Source organism: Mobula hypostoma, chromosome 13 (assembly GCF_963921235.1).
Source record: "Mobula hypostoma chromosome 13, sMobHyp1.1, whole genome shotgun sequence".
NCBI classification, from domain to species: Eukaryota; Metazoa; Chordata; class Chondrichthyes; order Myliobatiformes; family Myliobatidae; genus Mobula; species Mobula hypostoma.
Genome location: NC_086109.1, coordinates 49,885,058 through 49,912,887, shown reverse-complemented (window position 1 = coordinate 49,912,887; position 27,830 = coordinate 49,885,058). Strand labels below are relative to the sequence as shown.

The window sequence follows — 27,830 nt, the reverse complement described above, 5'->3', positions numbered from 1 at the left end:
CTACTGGCTGAGGAAACTAACAGCATTACATAAACGGCTGGCAGCTCAAAAGAACCACCTGCTGAAGCAGCCTCCCACCCTGACTGGATAACTCTAGGAAGGACAGTACTCATAATGAAAGATCCTCACAAAGGAGCAACACCATCAAACTACCGGCCTATAACCTGCCTGACAACAACATGGAAGCTCCTGTCATATATCATAGACACCAAGCTGAAGGAACATGTGTGTAATTTCCTGAGCCACACTCAGAGGGGGATGGGTAATGGAACTGGAGGCTCCAAGCACCAACTACTGGTAGACAAAGCAGTCAAGAGCAGGCAAACCAACCTAAGCACAGCCTGGATCGACTACCAGAAAGCACACAACTCAGCGCCCCACACATGGAGCCCGAAATGCCTGTCTCTGTCCAAGGTCAACAAGACACTAGGGACCTTCATCGAGAACTCAATAGGCCATTGGAGGACAATGCCTGAAGTTAACTCAAAGCTATCAGGTGTGGAACATACCAGGGTGATGCTCTATCCCCACTGCTGTTCTCCATAGGCTTGAACCCCCTCAGCCGGATTATCTCAAAGGGTGGATATGGGTGCAGGTTCAAGAGTGGAGTGATCATTTTCTTCTCTCCTGATCTTCATCAGTGAAGAACCAGCCATATGTTTATTGTAACTTCTCAGTTTTATTATTATGTATTGCAATACACTGCTTCCGCAAAACATCAAATTTCACAACGTATGCTGGTGATATTAAATCTGATTCTGATATCGTAGGGAGTGACACAAATAAAATGGTAGGATGCTAAATAAACATTGCGTCCTTAGAGAATGAGATGGGTCAATTAATGGAGAAATGGCTCTGGATTTTACATAGTTATTTTGGACTGACCTTTGCAAAAGAATATACTCAAAGCATTTCCATGATAAAATAGTCGTGAAACTTTAAGGAGGAGAAATTTTACAACTTTTCATGAGGGAAAAGTTTAGGAGCTACACCTAATATTCTAGATGGAATATGAGGTGTTGCTCCTCCTCATACATCATATTCTGCCCAACCCCAGGAATATCAATTTCTCCCCCTCCCCCCCCTCTCTTTTTCCATTCCCCACTCTGGCTCCCCTTTTACCCCTTCTCTTCTCCTCACCTGCATATCACCTCCCTCTGGTGCCCCTCTTTTTCCCTGATGGAGGAGCCATGTATCTATTTTCTGTCAGTATTGTATTTTGTGTGTTCATTATGGTAATCTGTCATGTGGGTTGGGGTGTAGTAGTTTGTATTCACACTTGGGGTTAGTTGTTTAGATTAGTCTAGTGGAGAGAAGGTGAGCCAAGGGGAATGATATTGTTTTGTTGACCGCTAATTGGGATATTGTTGAACCGCTAACGAGAATACTTAAATATGTTAGTTTTTTAAAAAATTGTAATAAGATTGTTTGTCTTTGCTGGTTTTATAATAAAGGATCAAAAGTACCTTTTCCACTTTGTAAATTTGTTATTTTGAAAATGTGTCATACAGTGTCAATCTCCTGGCTTAGTCTCCCAGTGGTCTTGGTCTGTTTCTAAGTAACTGCTTTATGCATGGTCCCCTCTCCTCTGTTATCAGATTTCTTCTTCTTTAGCCCTTTACCTCTTCCACCTATCACTTCCCAGCTTGTCACTTCATTCTCCATTCCCCGTCTACACACCTTCCCTGTCAGCTGGTCTCACCATCACCTGGCAGCTGGTACCCCACCTTCTTATTCTGGCTTTTTCCCCTTCCCTTCCAGTCCTGATGTAGGGTCTCAGTTCAAAACATTGATGGTTTGTTCATTTCCAGAGATGCAGCCTGGCCTGCTGAGTTCCCCCAGCAGGTTCTATACGTTGCTCCAGATTGCCAGCATCTGCAGAATATCTGGTGTTCACGAAATTTGAAATTTTGCAGCAGTAATGCAAAGAAAACTTATTATCAGATTACATACTACTCTGAAATTTATTTTCCTACAGGCTTTGCAGGACTATAAAGAAATGCAATATAATTTACAAATAAAATTATATAAAAACCAATTCTGCCAAACAACGAACATGCAAAAGAAGACAAATTGTGCAAATGAAAAATAATAATACTGAGAACATGAGTTGTCGAGACCTTGAAAGAGAGTCCATAGGTTGTGGAATCAGTTTAGAGTTGAGGCGAGGGAAGTTATCCATGCAGTTCATGGTTGTAAGGTAATAACTGTGGTGTGGGACCTTCAGTCCCTAAGCAGTGCAGTGTAATATGTATCAAATTATGTTCAGCTACAATAACAGATAGGTAAATAGAAATAGAGAGAGGGAGGAGAGGGAGAGGAGAGTGAGACAAGGTAGTGTTCATGGGTTTATGGACAGTTCAGATATCTGATGGTTGAGAAGAAGCAGTTCCTAAAATGCTGAGTGTGTACCTTCAGGCTCCTGTAACACCTCTCCAATGGTAGTAATGAGAAGATGGCACGTCCTCAGTGATGGGGGTCCTAGCTGGTAAGCAGGCGTTTCCAGAAGGCCATTACTGTGATGCCTTGCTAGGAGCAGTGATTAGAACAATGCAATTATAATTCACGTATCGGACTCCAGTGATGTCTGTGAGGAGTTGGTACATCACCCCCATCAGTTTCCTCCCACAGTTCAAAGATGTAGTAGGTTAATTGGCCATTGTATTTTGTCCTGTGATTAGGGTAAAATTTAACAGGTGGGTTGCTGGGCAAAGATGTAGTGGTTAGTAGGTTAATTGGTCATTGTACGTTGTCCTGTGATTAGAGTTGTCGGAGTGGGCACGTGGTCAAGTGGTAAAGGCATTGGACTAGTGACCTGAAGGTCGTGAGTTCGAGCCCCAGCCGAGGCAACGTGTTGTGTCCTTGAGCAAGGCACTTAATCACACATTGCTCTGCGACGACACTGGTGCCAAGCTGTATGGGTCCTAATGCCCTTCCCTTGGACAACATTGGTGTTGTGGAGAGGGGAGACTTGCAGCATGGGCAACTGCTGGTCTTCCATACAACCTTGCCCAGGCCTGCGCCCTGGAGAGTGAAGACTTTCCAGGCGCAGATCCATGGTCTTGCAAGACTAACGGATGCCTTTATTTGATTAGGGTAGAGTTTAACAGGGGGGTTGCTGAGCAAAGTTGGCAGGAAGAGCCTGTTCCATACTCTACCATTAAATAAATAAACAAATAAAATTAATTATATGAAAAACTGCACAGGTTTGTAAGTAATGTATTGTCATGGACAGGGGTTTGGCTAGTCATCAGTAAAAACTGTGAAAACTGTGCAGGAAAATTTGGAATTTATTGGATGTCACAGGAATGTGTGTAGTATCAAGAGTCCACAATCTGTATGAATAACTTGGACAAATGAACTGAGGGCGTTACCACTGGATTTATTGATAATAGGTTCCTTAAGGTTGCCGTTGCTGGGGAGGTGGTGGGGATAAGCTCTCACTATCTATTAAATGCTCCCAGTGGCATGTGTCTCAAATACCCTCTGACAACCAAGTCCAGCTCCTGGCCTTCATGTGTGGCTTAAGACAACAAACTGTACAAATACAAAAATAAAGAAATAATAATAAGTAAGCAAAAAATACAGAGAACATGAGATGAAGAGTCCATGAAAGTAAGTCCATAGGTTGTGGGAACATTTCAATGATGGGGCAAGTGAAGTTATTCCCTCTGGTTCAAGAGCCTGATGGCTGAGGGACAGTAACTGTTCCTGAATCCAGTGGTGTGAATCCTGAGCCTCCTGTACCTTCTTCCTGATGGCAGCAGGGAGAAGAGAGCATGATGGTGGGTGGGGGGGGGGGGTGTGCCTGATGATGGATGCTGTGTTTTCCTGGCACGGTGTTTCATGTAGATGTGCCCAGTGCTGGGGGGAGGGCTTTACCCTTGATGGACTGGGCCATATCCAGCACTTTGTTGGATTTTCTGATTGGGGCATTGGTGGCTCCATATCAGAATCAGAATCATTGATAACAAGGCATGACCTGGGGGACGGGGGTCCTTTCTGAGGCATCGCTCCTTGAAGATGTCCTGGATACCACGGGGCTGGTACTCATTATGGAGTGACTAAGTTTACAACTCTCTGCTGTTTACTTTGATGCTGTGTGGTAGCCCCTCCCGTCCCCCAACCCCATACCAGATGGTGATACAGCCAGTTAGAATGCTCTCCATGGTAGATCTGTAGAAACTTGAGTGTTTTTGGTGACATACCAAATCTCCTCAAACTGTCATGCCTTCTTTGTAGTTGCATTGATATGTTGGGTCCAGGTCCGATCCTCAGAGATATTGACACCTAGGAACTTGAAACTGCACATTTTTTCCACTTCTGATGCCTCTATGAGGACTGGTCTATGTTCACTAGTCTTACCCTTCCTGAAGTCCAGAATCAGTTCTTTGGTCTTACTGACGTTGAGTGCAAGGTTGTTGCTGCGACATCACTCAACCAGCAGATACATCTCATGCCTGTATGCCCTCTCGTCACCATCTGAAATTCTGAAAGACCATAAGACTTAGGAGCAGAATTTGGCCATTTGGCCCATTGAGTCTGGTCTGCCATTCAATCATGGCTGATCTTTTGATTCCCCTCCTCAACCCCACTCCCTAGCCTTCTCCCCATAACCTTTGATGTTGTATCCAACCAAGAACCTATCAACTTCTTCCTTAAATACACCTAGCGATCTGGCCTCCACAGCTGCCTGTGGTAACAAACTCCACAAATTCACCACCATCTGGCTAAAAAAATTTACTGCATCTCTGTTTTAAATGGACGCCCCTCCCTCCTGAGTCTGTGCCCTCTTGCTCCCCTACCATGGGAAACATCCTTTCCACATCTACTCTGTCTAGGCTTTTCAACATTCATAAGGTTTCAATGAGATCCCCCTTCATCCTTCTAAATTCCAGTGAGTACAGATCCAGAGCTTATTCTGGGCTCATTTTCTACCAGTCCTATATCCACCCTTATCTCTCTTTGATTTTTACATACTTGAAAAAGCTTTGATATTGTTTGCTAGCTTGCTTTCTCTCCTAATGATTCTTTTAATTGCTTTCTGTAGGGTTTTAAAAGCTTCCCAGTCCTCTGTCTTCCCACTAAATTTTGCTCTTTTGCTTTTGCATTAGTTTTGACTTCCCTCGTCAACCACAGTTGTACTATTTTGCCAATTGAGTATTTTTTCAATTTTGGAATACATCTATCCTGGACCTTCCTCATTTTCCCCAGAAACTCATGCTCTGCTGTCATCCCTGCCTGCAGCTCCTTTCAATTTACTTAGGCCTTCTCCTCTCTCATACCACTGTAATTTCCCTTACTCCACTGAAATAATGCTACATCAGACTTTACTTTTTCCCAATCAAATTTCAAGTTGAACTCAATCATATTGTGATCACTGGCTCCTAAGGGTTCTTTTACCTTCAGCTCCTAATCACCTTCGCTTCAATACATAACACCCAGTCCTGTATAGCTGATGCCCTTGTAGGCTCAATGACAATCTGCTCTAAAAAGCCATTTCGTAGGCATTCAACAAACTCTCTCTTTTGAGATCCATTTCCAACCTGATTTTCCCAAAGTTGAAACCTCCCATGACTATCTTAACATTGCCCTCTTGACATGCCTTTTCTATTTCTCTGTGATCTGTGGTCCACATCCCAGCTACTGTTGGGAGGCCTGCATATAACTGCTATTGGGGTCCTTTTACCCTTGCAGTTTCTTAACTCAACCCACAAGGATTCAACATCTTCCAATTCTATGTCACACCTTTCTCCTGATTTGATGCCATTCTTTATCAGCAGAGTCATGCTACCTCCTCTGCCTACCTTCCTATCCCTCCGATACAACGTGTAACCTTGGACATTCAGCTCCCTACCACAACCATCCTTCAGCTATGATTTAGTGATGACCACAACATCATACCTGGCAATCTGTAATTTTGCAAAATGATCATCCACCTTATTTCTTATACCCTGTGCATTGAGATATAACACTTTGAGTACTGTATATGCTACCCTTTTTGATTCTGCATCCCGAATGCAATGATAATCGCCCTGTTGCCTGCAATTTTGTCCTATCATCTGCCTGCCCTTCCTGACAGTCTGACTGCACACTATCTTCGCTTTTTCACCATCCGTCCTATCCTGAGTTTCTTCACTCTGGTTCCCAACCCCCGCCAAATTAGTTTAAACCCTCCCCAACAGCTCTAACAAACCTGCCCACGAGAATATTGGTTCCCCTCAGGTTCAGGTGCAACCTGTCCCTCTTGAACAGGTCATACCTCTCCCAGATGAGATCCCAATGATCCAAGAACCTGAACAATGGTAGTATCGTCAGCAAATTTATAGATGGTATTTGAGCTGTGCCTAGCAACACAGTCATGGGTGTAGAGAGAGTAGAGCAGTGGGCTAAGCACACACCCCTGAGGCTGTGATGCAGCCAGTCAATATACTCTCCACTACACATCTATAGAAGTTTGTCAGTGCTGAATCTCTGCAAACTAAGGAAGTAGAGGCACATGCCGTGCTTTCTTCATAATCGCACTTACGTGCAGGGCCCAGGACAGATCCTCTGAAATAATACCATCACCAAGTTCAAAGTTGCTGACCCTCTCCCCCTCTGATCCTCTGACGAGTCCTGGCTCGTGGTCCTTTTGTTTCATTTCCTTCTCCTGAAGTCGATAATCAGCTCCTTGGTCTTGCTGAGTGAGAGGTTGTTGTGGCACCACTCAGTCAGATTTTCAATCTGTCTCCTGTATGCTGATTCATCGTCACTTTTGATTCAGCCTGTGACAGTGGTGTTATCAACAAGCCTGAATATGGCATTGGAGCTATGCTTAGCCACACAGTCATAGGTGTAAAGCGAGTAGAGCAGAGGGCTAAGCACACATCCTTGTGGTGCATCTGTGCTTTTAGTGAGTGTGGAGGAGATGTTTATGTCATTCTGAACTGACTGAGGTCTGCAAGTCAGGAAATCAAGGATCCAAATGTACAAGGGAGAATTGAGGCCAATATCTTGGAGCTTATTGATTAGTTTTGAGGGGATGATAGTATTGAATGCTGAGCTATAGTTGATAAAGAGTATCCTGATGTTTGCATCTTTGCTGTCCAGATGTTCCAGGGTTGTGTGATGAGCCAATGAGATAGTACCTACTGTGAATCTGTTGCTCCGGTAGCAAAATGGAGCAGACCTAACTCACTTGTTAGGCAGGAGTTGATATGTTTCTCTCAAAGCACCATCACAGTGGATGTAACTGCTACTGGGCAAAAGTCATTGAGGCGGGTATCTGGGCACCAGTATAATTGAAGCAGGTGGGTACCTCAGACTGCCCGAGCAAGAAAAGATCTCGGTGAACACTCCAGCCAGTTGATCAGCACAGGTCTTTAGTACTTGGCCAGGTACCCCGTCTGGGCCGAATGATTTTCATGGGTTCTCCCTCCTGAAGACTGCTCACACATCAGCCCCAGAGACTGAAATCACAGGATCATCGGGGGCTGTGGGAGTTTGTGATGGTTCCTCCATGTTTTGATGATCAAAGAGAGCGTAAGAGCCATTGAGCTCATCTGGAAGCAAAGCCCTGCTAATGTCATTTGATTGACTTTGCAAGAGGTGATAGCATTCAAGCCCTGCCACAACTCACAAACGTTCTTCATTGATTCAAGTTTAGTCCAGAATTGCCATTTTGCCTGTGAGATGGCTTTCCAGAGATCATACCAGGACTTCTTGCAACTTTCTTGGTCACCAGACTTGAATGCCTCTGATCTGGCCCTAAGCAGTTTGTGGATCTCATGGTTCATCCAAAACCTTTGGTTAGGGAAGACTCTGAAAGATTTTGTGCGGACACTCCTCTACAAATGTTTTAATAAAGTCCGTTACAACCACATGCATTCATTCAGATCCACAGATGAGTCCTTGAACACAGCCCCGTCAACTGACTCAAATCAACCCCATAGTCTGTCTTCTGCCTCCCGCGACCAATGCTTTGTTGTCCTAATCTCTGAAGTTTTGCTCTTTAGCCTCTGCATGTATGCAGGTAGGAGAAGGACCATCAAGTATCTGATTTACCTTAAGAGGGTTTGGGCATTGAACGGTAGGCATTCCTTATCTTAGTATAACTGTTGCCTAGTGTGTTGGGACCTCTGTCACTGCAGGTTATACACCACCATCTACCCGGAAAAATCTTTAACATTTCCTGAATATTAAAATTAAATCTCAGTTTTGATCTCGAATGTACTTGGCAACAGAAAACCCACAGGTTTCTTGGATGTAGAATGATGTACACTCAGTGACCTGTACATTAATGTAATTATCTAATCCTCCAATCATGTGGCAGCAACTCAATGAATAAAAGCATGCAGACATAGTCAAGAGGTTCAGTTGTTGTTCAGGCCAAACATCAGAATGGGGAAGAAATGTTATCTAAGTGACTTTAACCATGGAATGATTATTGATATCAGACAGGGTGGTTTGAGTATCTCAGAAACTGCTGATCTCCTGGGATTTTCACACACAACCGTCTCTAGAGTTGCAGAGAATAGTGCAAAACAAAAAAAAAGTCATTGAGAGAAAGGCAATTCTGTGGGTGTAAACAGCTTGTTATAATGAGAGGAGTCAGAGGAGAATGGCCAGTCTGGTTCAAACTGACACGAAGGCAACAGTAACTCAAATAACCATGTATTACGGCAGTGGTGTGCAGAAGAGCATCTTTGAATGCACAACATGTCGAACTTTGAAATGGATGGCTACAGCAGCAGAAGACCATGAATATACACTCAGTGTCCACATTATTAGCTAGTTTATGATCCCCGGTATCATGTGCTCCAAGTCTGTTTAATTATTTCTTTTGTGGCGCTCTAAAAAATATCATGGACCACACACACATCAAATGAAGAAGTTCTCAGAAGAGCCCAAGCAGTTCGATCACTCATACCAACAATAAGAGAAAGACAACTCAGATTCCTAGGATACATCATGCGGAAAGATGACCTAGAAAAACTCATACTCTCTGGAAGGATTCAGGGGAGTAAATCTAGAGGAAGACCTTGGTTTATGTACATCAAAAGCATAGCCAGGTGGCTACACATCGATGAAATGGAAGTCATCCAAAAAACGAAGGATAGATCTATATGGAAAACCATGATCACCAAAGTCCGCATTGGATATGGTACCTAGACGAACAGACAGGTGCTCTATTGAAGGTCTTTTTAAAAGTCCAAATTTATCACACCCACAGGTTTTCCATTAGTTATGCTGTGAGTCACAACCTTGAAAGCCTCACAACTTTGTTGAAATGATTATCCTCTCTTAACTGCATGTTGCCTCTGCCTGATATTTGCTGCTTTCAAAGTGCTCTGTTGCCATTTTCTTAATAATATCTAGTCATTTATTTTGTTTAATGATACACCTTGGATAGACCCTTCCAGCCTTCAAACACCCCCTCCCCCCCCCCCGATTTAACCCCAGCCTAATTACGGGACAATTTACAATGACCAATGAACCTACTAACCAGTACATCTTTGGACTGAGGTCTTGAGGAAACATAAGCACCTAGATGGTCACAGGAAGAATGTGCAAACTTTCTTACAGATGACATCGGGATTGAACACTTGAACTCTGATGTCTCAAGCTGCTAACTGTTACACTACTATGGGGCCTTTACACAATCAATCCCAGGTTTGTAGTTTAAAAGTAAAAACCAAAAACACTGCAAACACTCAAAAGTCGGGTAGCATCTGCGGAAAGAAAAAGAAGAAATCTGGTATAATCTCCCTCCCCCTCAAAGTGAGATTAGATGTTTTACCATGTGAATGCATTAGAACCAATAAACCCAAGAGATTCTGCAGATGCTGGAAATCCAGAGCAATGCACTCAAAGTGCTGGAGGAACTCAGCAGGTCAGGTAGCATCTAGGTAGGGGAATAAACAGTTGACATTTTGGGCAGAAACCTTTCATCAGGAATGAAATGTAAGAGGGCAGAAGCCAGAATAAGGTGGTGGGAGGGTAGGAGTACAAGCTGACAGGTGATGGTGAAACCAGACGAGGGGGAAGGTGCGTGGGTGGGGGAATGAAGTAAGAAGCTAGGATGTGATAAGTGGAAAAGGTGAAGAGCTGAAAAAGAAGGAATCTGACAGGAGAGAAGACTGGACTATGGGAGAAAGGGAAGGAGCAGGGGTGCCAGAAGGATCTGATGGGTAGATGTGGAGAAGTGAAAGAGCGAGATTGGAGCCCTGGGAAAAAGCCTCTGACTATCCACACGATCAATGCCTCTCATCATCTTCTTACATCTCTATCAAGTCACCTCTCATCCTCCGTCGTGCCAAGGAAAAAAGGCCGAGTTCACTCAACCTATTCTTATAAGGCCTGCTCCCCAATATAGGCAACATCCTTGTAATTTCTCTCTGCACCCTTTCTATGGTTTCCACAGCCTTCCTATAGTGAGGCGACCAGAACTGAGCATAGTACTCCAAGTGGGGTCTGACCAGGGTCCTATATAGCTGCAGCATTACCTCTAGGCTCTTGAGCTCAATCCCATGATTGATGAAGGCCAATGCACCGTACGTCTTAACCACACAGTCAGACTGTCCGATGGACTTGGACCCCAAGATCCCTCTGATCCTCCACACTGCCAAGAGTCTTACCACTAATACTATATTCTCGTTACCTTGTGTACTTTCTTTACTCTCCCATTTTAGCCAGTTTTCAGGATATAAATTGAACCTACATAAGAGTGAATTATTTCCTTTAAATAATTTGGTATCAATTAATGCTAATCTCCCTTTTAAAATTGTAAGGAATCAATTTACTTATTTGGGTGTTACAATCACTAAGAATTACAAACGCCTGTTTAAAGAAAACTTCCTTACTTTATTGAACCATGTAAAAAGGATATTATTAAATTGGTACATAAAAGTTGCTGGTGAACACAACAGGCCAGGCAGCTTCTATAGGAAGAGGTACAGTCGACGTTTCGGGCCAAGACCCTTCATCAGGACTACCTATAGAGCTCTTCTTTCAGTTAGTCCTGACGAAGGGTCTCGGCCCGAAACGTCGACTGTACCTCTTCCTATAGATGCTGCCTGGCCTGCTGCGTTCACCAGCAAATTTTATGTGTTTTGCTTGAAATTCCAGCATCTGCAGATTTCCTCGTGTTTGCATTATTAAATTGGTCACCTCTTTCAATATCGTTGATTGGATGAATTAATTCTATTAAAATGAATATTCTACCTCAATTTATATATCTTTTTCAGGCTTTACCCACTTTTATTCCTAAATCCTTTTTTGACTCTCTTGAATCTATTTTATCCTTCTATATATGGAAAAATAAACATCCTCATTTAAATAAAGTCCATCTTCAAAAACCTAAGAAGTCTGGAGGTTTAGCCTTACCTAATTTTAGGTTTTATTACTGGGCAGTTAATATACGATATCTTACATTTTGGCTATATGATATTAATCGTGCAGACTGTCCGGTATGGGTTTCTTTAGAAGCTAATTCTATTAATAAATTTTCTATTATTTCTCTTCTTGGACCCTTACTTCCTTTATTTGTAAGTAAACTAACTGATAATTTTACTAACCTAACCTTACTATTAAACCCGCCGATAAGGGGGGTGCTGCTGTAGTCTGGCGTACTAACCTCTACCTTGCCGTGGCACAGCGACAACTCGCGGATACCTCCTCTTATTTACCCCTCGATCGTGACCCCACTAAGGAGCACCAGGCCATTGTCTCCCACACCATCACTGACTTTATCCGCTCAGGGGATCTCCCATCCACTGCTACCAACCTTATAGTTCCCACACCTCGCACTTCCTGTTTCTACCTCCTACCCAAGATCCACAAACTTGCCTGTCCTGGCCGACCTATTGTCTCAGCTTGCTCCTATCCCACCGAACTCGTTTCTGCATACCTCGACACGGTTTTATCCCTCCTTGTTCAATCCCTTCCTACCTATGTTCGTGGCACTTCTCATGCTCTTAAACTTTCCGATGATTTCAAGTTCCCTGGCCCCCACCACTTTATTTTCACCATGGATGTCCAGTCCCTATATACTTCCATCCCCCATCAGGAAGGTCTCAAAGCTCTCCGCTTCTTTTTGGATTCCAGACCTAAACAGTTCCCCTCTACCACCACTCTGCTCCGTCTAGCGGAATTAGTCCTTACTGTTAATAATTTCTCCTTTGGCTCCTCCCACTTCCTCCAAACTAAAGGTGTAGCTATGGGCACCTGTATGGGTCCTAGATATGCCTGTCTTTTTGTTGGCTTTGTGGAACAATCTGTGTTCCAAACCTATTCTGGTATCTGTCCCCCACTCTTCCTTCGTTACATCGACGACTGCATTGGCGCTGCTTCCTGCACGCATGCTGAGCTCGTTGACTTCATTAACTTTGCCTCCAACTTTCATCCTGCCCTCAAGTTTATCTGGTCCATTTCCGACACCTCCCTCCCCCTTCTAGATCTTTCTGTCTCTATCTCTGGAGACAGCTTATCTACTGATGTCTACTATAAGCTGACTGACTCTCACAGCTATCTGGACTATTCCTCTTCTCACCCTGTCTCTTGCAAAAATGCCATCCCCTTCTCGCAATTCCTCCGTCTCCGCCGCATCTGCTCTCAGGATGAGGCTTTTCATTCCAGGACGAGGGAAATGTCCTCCTTTTTTAAAGAAAGGGGCTTCCCTTCCTCCACCATCAACTCTGCTCTCAAACGCATCTGCTCTCACTCCATCCTCCCGCCACCCCACTAGGAATAGGGTTCCCCTGGTCCTCACCTACCACCCCACCAGCCTCTGGGTCCAACATATTATTCTCTGTAACTTCTGCCACCTCCAGCGGGATCCCACCACTAAGCACATCTTTCCCTCCCCCCCCCCCGCTTTCCACAGGGATCGCTCCCTACACGACTCCCTTGTCCATCCGTCCCCCCCATCCCTCCCCACTGATCTCCCTCCTGGCACTTATCCTTGTAAGCGGAACAAGTGCTACACATGCCCTTACACTTCCTCCCTTACCACCATTCAGGGCCCCAGACAGTCCTTCCAGGTGAGGCGACACTTCACCTGTGAGTCGGCTGGGGTGATATACTGCGTCCGGTGCTCCCGATGTGGCCTTCTATATATTGGCGAGACCCGATGCAGACTGGGAGAACATTTTGCTGAACACCTACGCTCTGTCCGCCAGAGAAAGCAGGATCTCCCAGTGGCCACACATTTTAATTCCACGTCCCATTCCCATTCTGATATGTCTATCCACGGCCTCCTCTACTGTAAAGATGAAGCCACACTCAGGTTGGAGGAACAATACTTTATATTCCATCTGGGTAGCCTCCAACCTGATGGCATGAACATTGACTTCGCTAACTTCCGCTAATGCCCCACCTCCCCCTCGTACCCCATCCGTTATTTATTTATTTACACACATTCTTTCTCTCTCTCTCCTTTTTCTCCCTCTGTCCCTCTGACTATACCCCCTACCCATCCTCTGGGTTCCCCCCCCTCCCTCTTTTCCTTATCCCTGGCCCTCAAGTCCCATGATCCTCTCATATCCCTTTTGCTAGTCACCTGTCCAGCTCTTGGCTCCATCCCTCCCTCTCCTGTCTTCTCCTATCATTTTGGATTTCCCCCTCCCCCTCCTACTTTCAAATCTCTTACTAGCTCTTCCTTCAGTTAGTCTTGACGAAGGGTCTCGGCCTGAAATGTCACTGCCTGGCCTGCTGCGTTCACCAGCAACTTTGATGTGTGTTGCTTGAATTTCCAACATCTGCAGAATTCCTCGTGTTTGCGTTACTGATAATTTAATAGTTAAACATACCCTGAGGATCTGGATACAATGTAGAAAACATTTTGGTTTATTGAGATTTTCCCTTTCTAGTCCCATTTATTTTAATTTTTTTTTAAACCCTCCATGATTGATTTAGTCTTTAAAGAATGGTACAGGTTGGGTATTAAATGGTTTTGGGATCTGTTTGTGGAGGAAATCTTTTTTCATTTGAGCAATTGTCAGCTAAATATAGCCTACCCAAAACTCACTTTTTTAGGTATCTACAAGTCAGAGACTTTCTAAGTTCTCAATTATGCACATTTCCTATAAGCTCAGATAAGAACTTACTAGACGTAATTTTTAATTTGACACCTTTTCATAATGGTTCAATGTCTAATATTTATGGTATGTTACTGGAGACGAGGAATGTTCCTTTAGACAAAATTAAGAATCTCTGGGAACAAGATTTATAGACATCAATATCTGAGGAAACTCGGAATGAAATTTTAAAACTGGTTAATACCTCATTGCTATGTGAGAGTGGTGAATCTGTGGAATTCTCTGCCACAGGAAACAGTTGAGGCCAGTTCATTGGCTATATTTAAGAGGGAGTTAGATATGGCCCTTGTGGCTACGGGGGTCAGGGGGTATGGAGGGAAGGCTGGGGCGGGGTTCTGAGTTGGATGATCAGCCATGATCATAATAAATGGCGGTGCAGGCTCGAAGGGCCGAATGGCCTACTCCTGCACCTATTTTCTATGTTTCTATGTTTCTATGTGCTCGACATTCCCTCATACAATTTAAGGTGGTACATAGAGTCCACATGACTAAAGATAAGCTATTTCATTTTTATTCAGATGTATCTCCCTACTGATAGATGCAATAATGGAGAAGCTTCATTAATTCATATGTTTTGGACTTGTCCATGTCTTTAAAAATATTGGAAGGAAGTTTTTCAAACTTTTTCTTTACTTTTCAAAATCAATTTTAAGCCTAATCCTCTGACGGCCCTATTCAGTATTGTTGCAGGACAAGATATCAAGTTGAAGACATCTGATTTACATATCTTGGCCTTTAGCTCTCTTATAGCTAGGAGGGCGCTTTTGTTTAAATGGAAAGATGCTTCTTCTCCTACTCGTGCTCAATGGTTATGCAACGTTATGTCATGCTTAGATTTAAGAAGATTCATTGTTCAATTTCTGAATCTCATCAAGACTTTCAAATATTGTGGGGACCCTCTCTGAATTATTTTTAAAACTTTCAAAACCCTCAATTCATTGTTTAAATTAGCTGTTGGCTATTATTAATTTTTATTATATGAGAAGGCATTTTACTTTTTTTCCCTCCTTAATAAACAGCTTCGATCTTGGTAGGGGTTAGACTTTTTTGTAATAAATTAGTATATTTCAATATAACTTTGACTAACCTACATGAATATGGGGTAATCAGATTGTTATTATGAATAGATATAATGTAAATGGAAGTTGTTTTTTTCGACATTTATATATACTTTCTTGTACTCTGTATTCTTCTATGTAGAAACTAATAAAAATATTGAAAAAAAAGAACTCAATCCCATGATTGATGAGGGCCAATGCACCGTATGCCTTAACCACACAGTCAACCTGTGCAGCAGCTTTGAGTGTCCTATGGACTTGGACCCCAAGATCCCTCTAATCCTCCACACTGCCAAGAGTCTTCCCATTAATACTATATTCTGCCATCATATTTGACCTACCAAAATGAACCACCTCACACTTATCTGGCTTGAACTCCATCTGCCACTTCTCAGCCCAGTTTTGCATCCGATCAATGTACTGCTGTAACCTCTGACAGCCCTCCACACTATCCACAACACCCCCAACCTTTGTGTCATCAGCAAATTTACTAACCCATCCCTCCACTTCTTCATCCAGGTCATTTATAAAAATCACGAAGATCAAGGGTCCCAGAATAGATCCCTGAGGCACACCACTGGTCACCAACCTCCATGCAGAATATGACCTGTCTACAACCACTCTTTGCCTTCTGTGGGCAAGCCAGTTCGGGATCCACAAAGCAATGTCCCCTTGGATCCCATGCCCTCTTACTTTCTCAGTAAGCCTTGCATGGGGTACCTTGACAAATGCCTTGCTGAAATCCATATACACTACACATACTTCTCTACCTTCATCAATGTGTTCAGTCACATCCTCAAAATATTCAATCAGGTTCATGAGGCACGACCTGCCTTTCACAAAGCAATGCTGACTATTCCTAATCATATTATGCCTCTCCAAATATTCATGAATCCTGCCTCTCAGGATCTTCTCCATGAACTTACCAACCACTGAAGTAAGACTCACTGATCTATAATTTCCTGAGCTATCTCTACTTCCTTTCTTGAATAATGGAACAACATTTGCAACCCTCCAATCCTCCAGAACCTCTGCCGTCTCCATTGATGATGCAAACATCATCGCCAGTGGCTCAGCAATCTTCTCCCTTGCCTCCCACAATAGCCTGGGGTACATCTCATCCGGTCCTGGTGACTTATCCAACTTGATGCTTTCCAAAAGCTCTGGCACATCCTCTTTCTTAATATCTACATGCTCAAGCTATTCAGTCCACTATAAGTCATCCCTACAATCGCCAAGATCCTTTTCCATAGTGAATACTGAAGCAAAGTGCTCATTAAGTACCCCTGCTAACTCCTCCGGTTTCATACATACTTTTCCACTGTCACACTTGATTGGTCCTACTTTCTCACGTCTTATTCTTTTGCTCTTCACATACTTGTAGAATATTAAGGGTTTTCCTTAATCCTGTCTGCCAAGGCCTTCTCATGGCCCCTTCTGACTCTCCTAATTTCTTTCTTAAGCTCCTTCCTGCTAGCCTTATAATCTTCTAGATCTCTATCATTACCTAGTTTTTTTTAACCTTTCGTAAGCTCTTCTTTTCTTCTTGACTAGATTTACAACAGTCTTTGTACACAGTTATGATGTGTTGTGCATTCAGAGGTGCCCTTCTGTACACCACTGTTGTGACGTGTGGTTATTCAAGTTACTGTTGCCTACCTGTCAGCTTCAAGCAGGCTGACCATTGGTCTCTGACCTCTCTCATTAACAAGGCATTTACACCCACAGAACTACTCACTGCCTATTTTTTTCATTTTTTGCACCATTTTCTGTAATCCTTAGAGACTGTTGTGCATGAAAACCCCAGGATATCAGCAGTTTCTGATATACTTGAACCACCCCATCTGGCACCAACAATAATTCCACGGTCAAAGCCACTTAGACCATATTTCTTCACCATTCTGATGTTTGGTCTGAACAACTGAACCTCTTGACCATGTCTGTAAACTTTTATGCATTGAGTTGAATTGGCTGATTAGATATTTGCATTAATGAGCAGGGATACAGGTGTCCCTTATAAGGTGGCCACTGAGTGTACAATGGGGTCCTTTATAAACAAATCTACTTTAAGCTTTGTCACTGTAATAATCCACATTATGCACCATTCCACACCATTTACATTACAAAACTCTTTCCCCTCTCCCTAAACTCCAAATGTTCCTGTTCAAAGTTCAAAAAATTTATTATCAAAGTACATACACCACCATATGCTATCCTGAAATTCATTTACTTGTGGGCATTCACAGTAAATACAAAGAAACATAAATACAATGAAAAACTGCACCAAACCAAGACAGATGTGCAAAAGACAAACTGGGAAATACAAAAAAAAAGAAAACAAACATAATAATAGTAAAAACTACATAATAAAAGGCCCCAAATTCAAAATGATAAATATAGAAAATGCCAAGACAAACCAAAAACAATCCAACACATTACAGGATCCTGTAGCAGTTTAACTCAGTCTGATTACTTACATAGGCACAATCAGGTGGCAAACATTATTCACCAAAATCGTGCTTTGAAAACAAACTCATAAAAGAAATACAAGCCTGATCCAGTTTTACAGACAGAATCCCACAAATTATATCATTGTTACAGATAGGACAATCCATAATAACCATCCAGATATAATATTACAGGATAAACAAGCAAGAACAACTTTCTTAATAGATATAGCCATTTCAAACACACATAACACACAGGAATCAATAAGTAAGAATCACCAGAAATTTACTGAATTAGAAGAGGAAATTGAAAGACCTTGGAACACGAGCAGGGTATACATTGTCTCGATAGTATCATCCCAAGGGCACTACACACTAGCATTAAATAATTAGAGTTACAGCAATATCTATGTAAATCTTCAGGAAGCTACAATACTAAACAACACTAGATTAGTCCAAAAGTTCCTAGCAATTGAGAAATGAGTGTGCTTAGCTATGTCGTGCCTCAGGTTTTACCAGCCTGAGCCGAGGAAAAAATAAATAAGCAATAAATATTGAAAACATAAGTTGAAGAGTTTTTGAAAGTGAGTCCCTAGGTTCTGGGAACAGTTCGTGATGGGGTGAGTGAAGTTATCCACACTGGTTCAGGAGCCTGATGGTTGAAGGGTAATAACTGTTCCTGAACCTGGTGGTGTGGGTCCTGAGCCCCTGTACCTTCTTCCTGCCAGAAGACAGCATTGCATAGATGGTGGGGGAGCTTGATGATGGATACTGCTTTCCAGCCAGATGCTACCTAGTGGTAAACGACACACCTCCTAACCCAAACTAAAATGCAGATGACAACATCTACTCCACGTTACTGCAAGCAGATGCCAGAAGGGGAAGAGAGAGAAGATGCGAGTTTATTGTGTAGGAACCTAGCAATCTCTCTCTCAACGTTAAATTGGTATCTTGTCTCTTACAGCCACGCCAGAGTAAGAAACACACAAAATGCTGGAGGAACTCAGCAGGACAGGCAGCATCAACGGACAGGAATAACGGGTCGACGTTTCAGGGCGAGAGCCTTCATCAGTCTAGCATTTGTCTGTAGTACTCTAGATTTCCAGCATCTCTTGTTTTTATACTTTAGTATACAAGCGAGATTCAATTATCATAGATAATAAAACGTGCAAGAACCTTAAAAAATCACAGAAATAATTGTACACCTTAGTTGTTGGATTGCTGAAGGAGGTTCGCCTCCTCCTGTTTCAATAGCGGCGCTCCTCGCCCGGGTTAATTGCCCTAGGGTTGAGCGGGTGGTGGGGGCAAAGATAGGCCCCACCTTCTTCCCCCTGCCGAATCACCGTGCTCGGTTTGTTTAGAAGCACCGCCCTGTCCCACCCCGACCGCGCTGCCTGGCTTGAATTGACCCGGGGAGGTGATTTGAGAAAGTCTGCGGGTGATCATGGTGAGTTTGGCAGCCCAGGGCAGGGTGGATGTGTGGAAATGAGAGATGTAGTGGAGAGCCCTTATCACCCCAATGGCCGCCCCCTGGAGTGGAGAGGAATGTGGTCCTTGCCACACAACTTCCAGGGGTGCTGGGAAGGCGCAGAGCTTCCACCCGCTGCGGGATAGGCGGGTGGGTGCTCATTGCGTTCGGTAGGAATAACCAGTCTCGTATCCACGTTGGAGGTGTTCAGACCTCCCAGAGGTTTCGGACGATTCCACAACCTGTAGACTCACTTCCAAGGACTCTACAACTCCTGTCAGCAATATTATTTATTAATTTTTTGTATTTGCAGCTTGTCTTTTTCACATTGGTTGTCAGTCTTTGTGGGTAGATTTTCATTGATTCTGTTGAGTTTCTTTGTTGCGCGGTGAATGCCCGCAAGAAAATGAATCTGAAGGTAGCATGTGGTGACGTATAGGTACTGTGCTGTGTACCTTGGTCCAGCGCAATTGCGTTTGGTGGTATACATGTAAGCAGTTGAATGACAATAAACTTAAACTCGAAACTGGATCCCTCCAATGATCACTTTGACCCCCTTACCATCAGGCAGGAGGTATCCTAGCATTAGGACAAGGACGGTTGGAATGGGAAATGGCTTCTTCCCCCGGGCTGTGAGACTACAGAACTCCCTGCCACCACCCAGGTCTCACCATATACAGTATGAAACGCCAGTAGCTTAATACTGTTTACTCTTTAACTTGTATCATATATGCAACTTATTTTTTAAAAAAAAAATTTGTGTGAATATTACTCTGTTATATGTGAATTATATGTACTGTGTTGTGCACCTTGGCCTGGAGGAATGTTGTCTGGTTGACAGTATGTGGTTGAATGACAAACTGGAACTTGATACACTATACCTGCTTTGATAATAAATTTACTTTGAACATTGATTCCAGAGGTGAAATGGGCAGATATCACACCCGGGCTACCCAATATACTCATGGGGAGCAAGTGTTAACAGAATGAAGGGGTTAATAACAGTTTGCCCTCAGGATATTTATGGATAAAATAGCATGCTGGACTGGTTGGACGGCTTTACTTTCCCACACTGTGTTGGGGCTTGTCAATCTACTGGAATATATTAGACAAATTTGACATATTCAAAAAAAAACAACTTCAGAGCCAGTAGGTCTGGATATATTGGAAAAATATAAAGACATTTTAATGACAAAAGTCAGTTTAAAACAAAACACACAAAATGCTGGAAGTGTTTTAGGGCAGACCCTTCAGTAAGTGTTTTTTCCCAGAATGTGATTCAAGTTCAAGTATATTGTCATCTGACTATATACACAAACAAAGAAAACAACATTCCTCCAGATCACAGTGACCCACAATACATATATCACAAACAGCACCTAAAACAAAATATTGCCACAAATACTCTCATAAAGTATCATTCAAAATGCATGTAGTGCTCAGCACAGGTAAACAGTATACAGCACACTATCCTAGTGACAGGACCTCGGTGGTGGCAGGGTAGTTATTAATCTAGCAGCCTGGGGATAGCTGTGACCCAATCTGGCAGTCCTAGTCCTGATGCTCCTGTACCTCCTTCCTGATAGTGGTGGGTTAAAGAGGTGGTAGAGATCTTCAACAATGCTCTGTCTAAATCTCACAAATGGAACCACAGTGGTGTGTAGAGTCTTGCACTCCGATGCCTTGTAGCTTCCGTACCACACAGTGATGCAGCCAGCCAGAACATTCTTGATGGTGCTCCTGTAGAAAGTAGTTAGAACTGCACCCTGAAACTGCTCTGAAAGTAGATGCTGATGTACCTTCTTGACGAATGAGTTGGTGTTGTGGGTGCAGTTAGACTGTCTGTATTGTGCTCTTTGCTCTCCACATGGCAGAGCCATAGAGGGAGAGTGGTGGATCTGCACCTTTGGCTTGTCCACGTTGAGACTCGGGTTGATGTTCTCATGTCATTTGACATGTGTTATTTTTGTTTCTCATTGTGCAGACTCACATTATGTGTCTATGATGAACTTGATGGCTTTGTGGCCAAGTTTGCAGACCATACAAAAAATGGAGGGGCAGGTAGTGTTGAGGAGTCAGAGTCTGCAGAAGGACTTGAACAGATTGGGAGAATGGGCAAAGAAGTGCCAAATGGAATACAGCCTAGGGAAGTGTATGGTCATGCACTTTGGTAGAAGAATAAAGCTGTATTTAAAGCAGGTTGATAGGTTTTTGTTTATTGAGGGCATGAAATGGTGTGGTATGAAGGATGGGTTGAGAGTGAAAATACATTAGCCATGAACAAATGATAGAACAAACTTGATAGGCTGAATAGTCTATTTCTGCTCCCATGTTATACTGCCTAAAACGTTGAGTGTTTACAGAATTCTGTTTTTATTTCAGATTTTCAGCATCTGCAGTGTTTTGGTTTACAGCTGCTGTAGAACTGTTGGATTCGAATGTTATTTTTAAAATATCTGTCACATTTGTCTAAATTATTCACATTCCCCAGCAACAATTACCTTGGTGTTCTACCACCAGATCCCACCCAATCACAGCAGGCATGAGTGCCTCAGGAAAGCTATGCATTGTCGATTTTCAAGATTGTTTAATGTCATTTCCTGTACAAAGTGTAAAGAGAATGAAATAATTGTTACTCCGGATCCAATGCAGTGTAAAAAAGCACTCAAGGTAAAGAACACAATAGTAATAATAATAAAACACACAATAAATATAAATACACAAGATACCTTGTATGCATAACTTGATTGTATGTCCATAAAGTATGCTAGGCATAGAAGTTTCTGTGCATAAGGTGACTGACAGGAAATGATAAAGTAGTGGTGGTCGGGGTGTGGAGGGGTGGGTGAGGGGGTGAAGGTGTTGCTTAGGGTAAGTAACTGTTTTTGAGTCTGGTGGTCCTGGCGTGGATGCTACATAGCCTCCTCCCTGATGGGAGTGGGACAAACAATCCATGAGCAGGGTGGGTGAGATCCTCCATGATATTGCTCACTTTTTTTTCTAGCACCTTTCTGAATATATGTCCTTGAAGATGGGTAGGCGAGTGCTGGTGATGCATTGGACAGTTTCAACTACCCATTGTCTGTGGCATTGTCTATGTAGTTTCATCTGGGTCATTCCACCATTGATGTAGGACCATTTGTTTGTCATCTATTGCTATGAGATAATGTTACAGCTATATAAGACCTTGGTCAGACCCCACTTGGAGAATTGTGCTCAATTCTGGTCACCTCATTACAGGAAGGATATGGATACTATAGAGAGAGTGCAGAGGAGATTTACAAGGATGTTATTTGGATAGGCATTGATTGTGTGGATAGCCAGAGGCCTTTTCTCAGGGCTGAAATGGCTAACATGATGGGGCATAGTTTTAAGATGCTTGGAAGTAGGCACAAGGGGGATGTCAGAGGTAAGTTTTTCACACAGAGAGTGGTGGGTGTGTGGAATGCACTGCCAGAGATGGTGGTAGAGGCAGATACTGTAGGATCTTTTAAGAGCCTCTTAGACAGGTACACGGAGTTTAGGAAAATAGAGGGCTAGGCGGTAGAGTAATTCTAAGCAGTTTCTAGGGTAGGTTACATGTCCGGTACAACATTGTGGGCTGAAGGGCTTGTAATGTGCTGTAGATTTTCTATATTTCTATTTAAACCCCAGATCAATTGTAGAAATTTGCAAACACAGGAGATATAGGAACAGACTTCGGACAGTCAGCCCATCGAGTATGCTTCACCATTCAGAATTAGAATCAGGTTCAATGTCACTGGCATATGTCATTAAACTTGTTGCTTTGCGGCAGCAGTATATAATAATAAAAATTAGAAATTACAGTAAGTGTATAAAGAAAATTAAATTAAATAAGTAATGCAAAAAGAGAGGGGAAGAAATACTGATAAAGTGTTCATGGGTTCATTGTCCATATGGAAATCTGATGGCGGAAGTGAAGAAGCTGTTCCTGAAATGTTGAGTGAGTGTCTGCAGTCTCTTGTACCCCCTCCTTGATAGCATTAAAGAGAAGAGGGCACATCCTGGCTGTGCTTAATGATGGATGCTCCCTTTTTGAGGCCTTGCCTCTTGAAGATGTCCTGATGCTGGATGATGGATTCCATCATGGCCGATTTATTTTCCCTCTCAATCCCATTCTCCTGCTTTCTTCCCGTAACCTTTGATGCCTTAACAAAAAACCTATCGACCTCTGCTGGTTTAGTAACTTAAAGCATTTGAGATCCTGTTTAAGCAGCTGAAGCCAGCTAAAGGGAGTGGAGAAGAAAGAAAGATTAGCTTTATTTGTCACAAGTACTGTTATATGCTCAAGGAGATCTGTTTTTTTTTGTAAGAATGATGTAGTGGTCTTTTGGAGGTCACCCAATGTGATTTTCCCGCCAATGTGAGGTCACGTGATGACATGTGCCCCGTGACTATATAAGGGTCGACCCAGGTGACGCAGTTAGTTTTTGAGTTTGTAGATTTCCAGGTAGAACATGTTGTGCCTCCGTTTCTGTTGCATGTTCGTTTTTGTGACGCAGTTTCATTTTTAAAATGGAAGGTGCGTTCTCTTACAAGATATTGTATTATTGGACTGGAAACTTGTGGCTGGAAGTGCCAATTTACTCAATTCCGACAGTTTTGAAGGGAGAGTGAAGAATTCATCAAAGTGAAGGATCGAGAGAAGTTGGCATCGTTTGGCAGTTTAATAAAGAATCGACCTTATTGAGTCTTCGTTGGAGAGAACCTGCATCGAGATAACTCTTGCAAAAGGGCAATGAGTTCATGCAAAAAGGTGCTCTCTCTCTCTAAAGGAATTTAAGGTCAGTTGATTTAAACTGTTTATTTTCGGCATCGGGAATCCTGTGGACAGAACCAGCAGTAAAGGTGCATCTGTGAAGAACTCCTTCTCCAGAGAAGTCTCTCCCAATTGAATGTGTAAAACTGTCGGACTTCCGAAGTTATCGCTTTAAGAACTATATCTGACTGTATCGCTTTAAGGACTGTTTTTGCATTTAACGCTTTAAGAACCAGAGCTAAGTGGAGTTGGTGAACGGCTGCGTACCTGTTAACCTCTGGTTTAAGTTTTCCTTTGTTTTTTTTTCCTTATCGTTTATATGCGTTTAATAAATGTCTGGTTGTTTTTATATAACCTGTCTTGATTAATATTCATTGTTGCTGGTTACGTAACAGCTTACCCGGGGGAAGCGACAGTGGCCGTGCCTCCGGCACAGAGTCTGGGCCTGTAGCTCAGAAGGGAAGGGAAAGGAAGAGGAGGGCAGTTGTAATAGGGGACTCGATAGTAAGGGGGTCAGATAGGCGATTCTGTGCACGCAGTCCAGAGACCCGGATGGTAGTTTGCCTCCCTGGTGCCAGGGTCCGGGATATTTCTGATCGTGTTCAAGATATCCTGAAGTGGGAGGGTGAGGAGCCAGAGGTCGTGGTACATATAGCTACCAATGACATAGGTAGGAAAAGGGAAGAGGTCCTGAAAGGAGAATATAGGGAGCTAGGAAGGGAGTTGAGAAAAAGGACTGCAAAGGTAGTAATCTCGGGATTACTGCCTGTGCCACGCGACAGTGAGAGTAGGAATGCGATGAGGTGGAGGATAAATGCGTGGCTGAGGGATTGGAGCAGGAGGCAGGGATTCAAGTTTTTGGATCATTGGGACCTCTTTTGGCGCAGGCGTGACTGTACAAAAAGGACGGGTTACACTTGAATCCTAGGGGGACCAATATCCTGGCAGGGAGATTAGCGAGGGCTACTGAGGTGACTTTAAACTAGAATGGTTGGGGGGTGGGAATCAAATTAAAGAGGCTAGGCGAGAGGAGGTTAGTTCACAACAGGGGGATGGGAACCAGTGTAGAGAGACAGAGGAGTGTAAAGTGAGGGTAGAAGCAAAAAGTAGTAAGGAGAAAAGTAAAAGTGGCAGGCCGACAAATCCAGGGCAAGCATCAAAAAGGGCCACTTTTCAACATAATTGTATAAGGGCTAAGAGAGTTGTAAAAGAGCGCCTGAAGGCTTTATGTGTCAATGCAAGGAGCATTCGTAACAAGGTGGATGAATTGAAAGTGCAGATTGTTATTAATGATTATGATATAGTTGGGATCACAGAGACATGGCTCCAGGGTGACCAAGGATGGGAGCTCAACGTTCAGGGATATTCAATATTCAGGAGGGATAGACATGAAAGAAAAGGAGGTGGGGTGGCGTTGCTGGTTAAAGATGAGATTAACGCAATAGAAAGGAAGGACATAAGCCGGGAAGATGTGGAATCGATATGGGTAGAGCTGCATAACACTAAGGGGCAGAAAACGCTGGTGGGAGTTGTGCACAGGCCACCTAACAGTAGTAGTGAGGTTGGAGATGGTATTAAACAGGAAATTAGAAATGTGTGCAATAAAGGAACAGCAGTTATAATGGGTGACTTCAATCTACATGCAGATTGGGTGAACCAAATTGGTAAGGGTGCTGAGGAAGAGGACTTCTTGGAATGTATGCGGGATGGTTTTTTGAACCAACATGTCAAGGAACCAACTAAAGAGCAGGCTATTCTAGACTGGGTTTTGAGCAATGAGGAAGGGTTAATTAGCAATCTTGTCCTGAGAGGCCCCTTGGGTAAGAGTGACCATAATACAGTGGAATTCTTCATTAAGATGGAGAGTGACATAGTTAATTCAGAAACAAAGGTTCTGAACTTAAAGAGGGGTAACTTTGAAGGTATGAGACGTGAATTAGCTAAGATAGACTGGCAAATGACACTTAAAGGATTGACGGTGGATATGCAATGGCAAGCATTTAAAGATTGCATGGATGAACTACAACAATTGTTCATCCCAGTTTGGCAAAAGAATAAATCAAGGAAGGTAGTGCACCCGTGGCTGACAAGAGAAATTAGGGATAGTATCAATTCCAAAGAAGAAGCATACAAATTAGCCAGAAAAAGTGGCTCACCTGAGGACTGGGAGAAATTCAGAGTTCAGCAGAGGAGGACAAAGGGCTTAATTAGGAAGGGGAAAAAGGATAATGAGAGAAAACTGGCAGGGAACATAAAAACTGACTGTAAAAGCTTTTATAGATATGTAAAAAGGAAAAGACTGGTAAAGACAAATGTAGGTCCCCTACAGACAGAAACAGGTGAATTGATTATGGGGAGCAAGGACATGGCAGACCAATTGAATAATTACTTTGGTTCTGCCTTCACTAAGGAGGACATAAATAATCTTCCAGAAATAGTAGGGGACAGATGGTCCAGTGAGATGGAGGAACTGAGCGAAATACATGTTAGTGGGGAAGTGGTGTTAGGTAAATTGAAGGGATGAAAGGCAGATAAATCCCCAGGGCCAGATGGTCTGCATCCCAGAGTGCTTAAGGAAGTAGCCCAAGAAATAGTGGATGCATTAGTGATAATTTTTCAAAACTCGTTAGATTCTGGACTAGTTCCTGAGGATTGGAGGGTGGCTAACGTAACCCCACTTTTTAAAAAAGGAGGGAGAGAGAAACCGGGGAATTATAGACCGGTTAGCCTAACGTCGGTGGTGGGGAAACTGCTGGAGTCAGTTATCAAAGATATGATAACAGCACATTTGGAAAGCAATGAAATCATCGGACAAAGTCAGCATGGATTTGTGAAAGGAAAATCATGTCTGACGAATCTCATAGAATTTTTTGAGGATGTAACTAGTAGAGTGGATAGGGCAGAACCAGTGGATGTGGTATATTTGGATTTTCAAAAGGCTTTTGACAAGGTCCCACACAAGAGATTAGTGTGCAAACTTAAAGCACACGGTATTGGGGGTAAGGTATTGATGTGGATAGAGAATTGGTTAGCAGACAGGAAGCAAAGAGTGGGAATAAACGGGACCTTTTCAGAATGGCAGGCGGTGGCTAGTGGGGTACCGCAAGGCTCAGTGCTGGGACCCCAGTTGTTTACAATATATATTAATGACTTGGATGAGGGAATTAAATGCAGCATCTCCAAGTTTGCGGATGACACGAAGCTGGGCGGCAGTGTTAGCTGTGAGGAGGATGCTAAGAGGATGCAGGGTGACTTGGATAGGTTGGGTGAGTGGGCAAATTCATGGCAGATGCAATTTAATATGGATAAATGTGAAGTTATCCACTTTGGTGGCAAAAATAGGAAAACAGATTATTATCTGAATGGTGGCCATTTAGGAAAAGGGGAGGTGCAACGAGACCTGGGTGTCATTATACACCAGTCATTGAAAGTGGGCATGCAGGTACAGCAGGCGGTGAAAAAGGCGAATGGTATGCTGGCATTTATAGCGAGAGGATTCGAGTACAGGAGCAGGGAGGTACTACTGCAGTTGTACAAGGCCTTGGTGAGACCACACCTAGAGTATTGTGTGCAGTTTTGGTCCCCTAATCTGAGGAAAGACATCCTTGCCATAGAGGGAGTACAAAGAAGGTTCACCAGATTGATCCTGGGATGGCAGGACTTTCATATGAAGAAAGACTGGATGAACTAGGCTTGTACTCGTTGGAATTTAGAAGATTGAGGGGGGATCTGATTGAAACGTATAAAATCCTAAAGGGATTGGACAGGCTAGATGCAAGAAGATTGTTCCCGATGTTGGGGAAGTCCAGAACGAGGGGTCACAGTTTGAGGATAAGGGGGAAGCCTTTTAGGACTGAGATTAGGAAAAACTTCTTCACACAGAGAGTGGTGAATCTGTGGAATTCTCTGCCACAGGAAACAGTTGAGGCCAGTTCATTGGCTATATTTAAGAGGGAGTTAGATATGGCCCTTGTGGCTAAAGGGATCAGGGGTTATGGA

At 43.1% G+C, this 27,830-nt stretch overlaps 1 protein-coding gene across 1 annotated transcript in view; it reads left to right on the top strand.

The window, feature by feature from the left end:
• The first annotated feature begins 258 nt into the window (after positions 1 to 258).
• LOC134355327 (tubulin alpha-8 chain-like) overlaps positions 259 to 27,830 on the top strand; it is a 71,785-nt gene continuing 44,213 nt past the window's right edge. Inside the window, exon 1 of the mRNA XM_063065090.1 lies at positions 259 to 513. Within this exon, the coding sequence (XP_062921160.1) occupies positions 259 to 513 (255 nt within the window). The remainder of the gene's footprint in view (positions 514 to 27,830) is intronic.